Consider the following 3,121-nt stretch of genomic DNA (forward strand, 5'->3'; position numbering starts at 1 on the left):
AGGCTAAAGCACTTTTTGTTTTTTTTTTTTTTTTTTGGCTGTTTCCAATAATAGCTGCGGTTTGTTCAAAACACAGCAGTCAGAATTCTAACAAGGGCCAGAAAACATGACCACATTAGTCCAATATTACCATAAATACACTGCTTATGCATTACATTCAATATCATTTAAAATAAAACACTCTTGTTTCTACTAAAATGTCACTAGACTTGAGAATGCAAAATTTCTAACAACACTGCATCGGTCGAAATAATGACGTCATACTGTGTAATTCAACATATAATACATCCAACGTGTAAAAACATGCATTCTTCTGCTCTTTACTGCAACACTGCAATCATTCAGGTTTATATTTTGCGTTCTTTTAATTCAACTAAGAGGTCACACCGTAATTTAGCAATCTTCTATTGGTCACAAACTTTGGAATGCTGTGAAATTTGCATGAGCTTGTGTTTCTTGAGATAAGTCCAGCACTTATCCAAGTGTCTTCATCAGTTGTAAAATGATGGAAGTAACACTAGTGTTTATCATGAACTGCTTCACTGAAGGTGTGAACTGGACCATCAGCAGCATCACTTGTCCTCTGTATATCAGTGAGAATGCTGGAGTCTGTCCCAGCGTCACAGGGCGCACACACAGACACACACTCACTCACTCACACCTGTGGGCAATGTATCGTGTCCGATTCACCGCTGCAGCATGTCTTTTGGACTGTGAGGAAACTCGCGCCAGCACAGGGACCTGCTAACAAGAAGGACATTATCGTGCTTCAGGCCACTGCCTACTACTGACTAAACTGCAGCTCGAGCTTCAAATTTCAACCTGCTGGACAGAGTACAACTCCTGCTTCCCACCAAATGTGATATCCTGATCAATATCACACTATGTTCATTCATTTAGGTCAGAAGATCATATCATAGGATACTGAAAACAGTACACAAAAGGTTCTTGGACAGCATGCCGCTGCTGGAGAATTTTCAAATATACATCAGCACATAACACACTTTTCATACTTAGAAAAGCATGTGAACTGGGATTGAGCCAACATCTTGATGTAATGGTCTGTGTCGTCCACTAGAGGCAGGACAAGGGCTTTTCACACATGCAACAGTAAACCGTGGGTCATTCTAAACCCGCCAATCCTGTATGCATGTAGTATGAATACAATCTCAGCATCCTGAATGTTGGCACTTTATTTACTATTTATTTATTTTTATTTCATCACAAAATGTAACTATATTATCAGCCAGCTCTTTATATAAAATTGGCTATATAACTATGTCTCTTTATGCTACAGTGTACTCATGTAGGATGATATTTACTATACACTGTAGCAAATGTCAGCTGCTCAATTGTTTGTATCGTCTCAAAATGTAAACTAAATTATCGACCAGCTCTAATCTGCTAAATGTGACTATAAAGGAAGATAGTAAGAATAAGATGTTAAACATTAACATCAACATCATGATTTTCTGTAAAGCTGCTCTGAAATGTGTATTGTGAAAAGCTCTATATACATAAACTTGACTTACAGTACAACATCTGCCATATTGCTATTCCCAGCCATCACCTTTCATTTACAGTGTGACAAATGAACAGGAAGTAATATCAGCCATTAACTTGTTCAAGAAAAAAAGAAAAGCAACATAAATATATGATGAGATGAGGTCATGTGGCAACCATGCAGCATACTAATGTTTAAGACATACATATTGCATAAAGTTTCACATTAAAAAAAAAAAACATAAGCAGTATACAGCACTTACTTAGTATAATGCAACAAGTTAGTATGCAATCTGAACACAGTCCTTATTATTCACTCAAGAATAACTAAAATATTATGCACAAATGAAAGAAAAACACAGATATTGAGTGCCAAAAAAAATAACAATAATAAATACAAAAATAATAATCATATACAAGAAGAAACTTTTAATTTGAATCTTGTTACATGGTCAAAATATCAGGCAAAGCAAATATAGCTGTAATACAGTCATCGATTCTTAAATAGATATTGCTTTTTAATTTCATGCATCACTCGGAGTACTGAATGAAGTTCTCTTCCACACTGTGCAAAATACACTCAGTTCTGCATCTTTGTATTAGAGGTACACGTTTGAGGTTCAACACTCGACTGTATTCATGAGTTCTAGCGCTACAGTTGTGTTCTTCCAGCGCTTATAGACTGCACTTGTAAATGAACTACTGCAGAAAGATTTCCGTCTGTCCTGCATGTGAGTGCAACGGCACACACAGTGATGTTTATTCCCCCAGAGACACACAGATGCATGGATGGACGCATGTAGCTCTTTTGGAAGAACGCTTTGTGAGAGAGGACAGATCCTTTTCGTTCCTGCTATCTTGAAGGACTGCTGCTTCCAGACGGAGGACAGCAGAACTGATGCAGCACGCTATCATCCCTGTGAGAGAAGCACACTATAAGAGCAGCACACATGCACTGCACACTCTAGGCCAGCACTTCTCAGTCTCAGCAAGCATTGCTTCAGATTTCACGCCAGACATCATGTGGCGGCCATCAAAATTGTTTATCGTACAAAGGTGAACAAAATGTTCTGACCTTGAACTGCATAGATACAACATTTTTGTAGTTGATGTCCGACCAAACTATTTTGGCACATTTATTGAATGAGAAAGAAGATATTTCTGGTCCCCATTGACTTCTATATTATTTTTTTTTCTCCATACTATGGAAGTCAATGTGAACCAGAAACTCTTTGGTTAACCACATTCTTCAAAATATCTTATTTTATGCATAACAGAAGAAAGAAACTCATTCAGGTTTGGAACAACTTGAGGGTGAGGAAATTATCACAAAATGTACATGTTTGGGTTGAACGATCCCTTTAAAGGGGTCATATGATGTTGCTAAAAAGAACATTATTTTGTGTATTTGGTGTAATGAAATGTGTTTATGCGGTTTAAGGTTCAAAAAACACATTATTTTCCACATACTGTACATTATTGCTTCTCCTCTATGCCCCGCCTTTCTGAAACGCGTTGATTTTTACAAAGCTCATCGGTCTGAAAAGCGAGGTGTGCTCTGATTGGCCAGCTATCCAGTGTGTTGTGATTGGCCGAATACCTCAAGCATGAGACGGAA

General features: G+C 37.7%; 1 protein-coding gene across 2 annotated transcripts in view; it reads right to left on the bottom strand.

Moving 5' to 3' along the window:
- Nucleotides 1–1,961: 1,961 nt before the first annotated feature.
- The window catches only part of LOC107684884 (IQ motif and SEC7 domain-containing protein 3-like), a 27,335-nt gene continuing 26,175 nt past the window's right edge, over nt 1,962–3,121 (bottom strand). For both annotated transcript variants that reach the window (XM_016481262.1, XM_016481261.1), the window contains one exon: nt 1,962–2,420. In XM_016481262.1, the coding sequence (XP_016336748.1) occupies nt 2,357–2,420 (64 nt within the window). In that variant the 3' untranslated portion in view covers nt 1,962–2,356. The remainder of the gene's footprint in view (nt 2,421–3,121) is intronic.

This window comes from Sinocyclocheilus anshuiensis, unplaced genomic scaffold (assembly GCF_001515605.1).
Source record: "Sinocyclocheilus anshuiensis isolate Anshui unplaced genomic scaffold, SAMN03320099.WGS_v1.1 scaffold429, whole genome shotgun sequence".
Lineage (NCBI taxonomy): Eukaryota > Metazoa > Chordata > Actinopteri > Cypriniformes > Cyprinidae > Sinocyclocheilus > Sinocyclocheilus anshuiensis.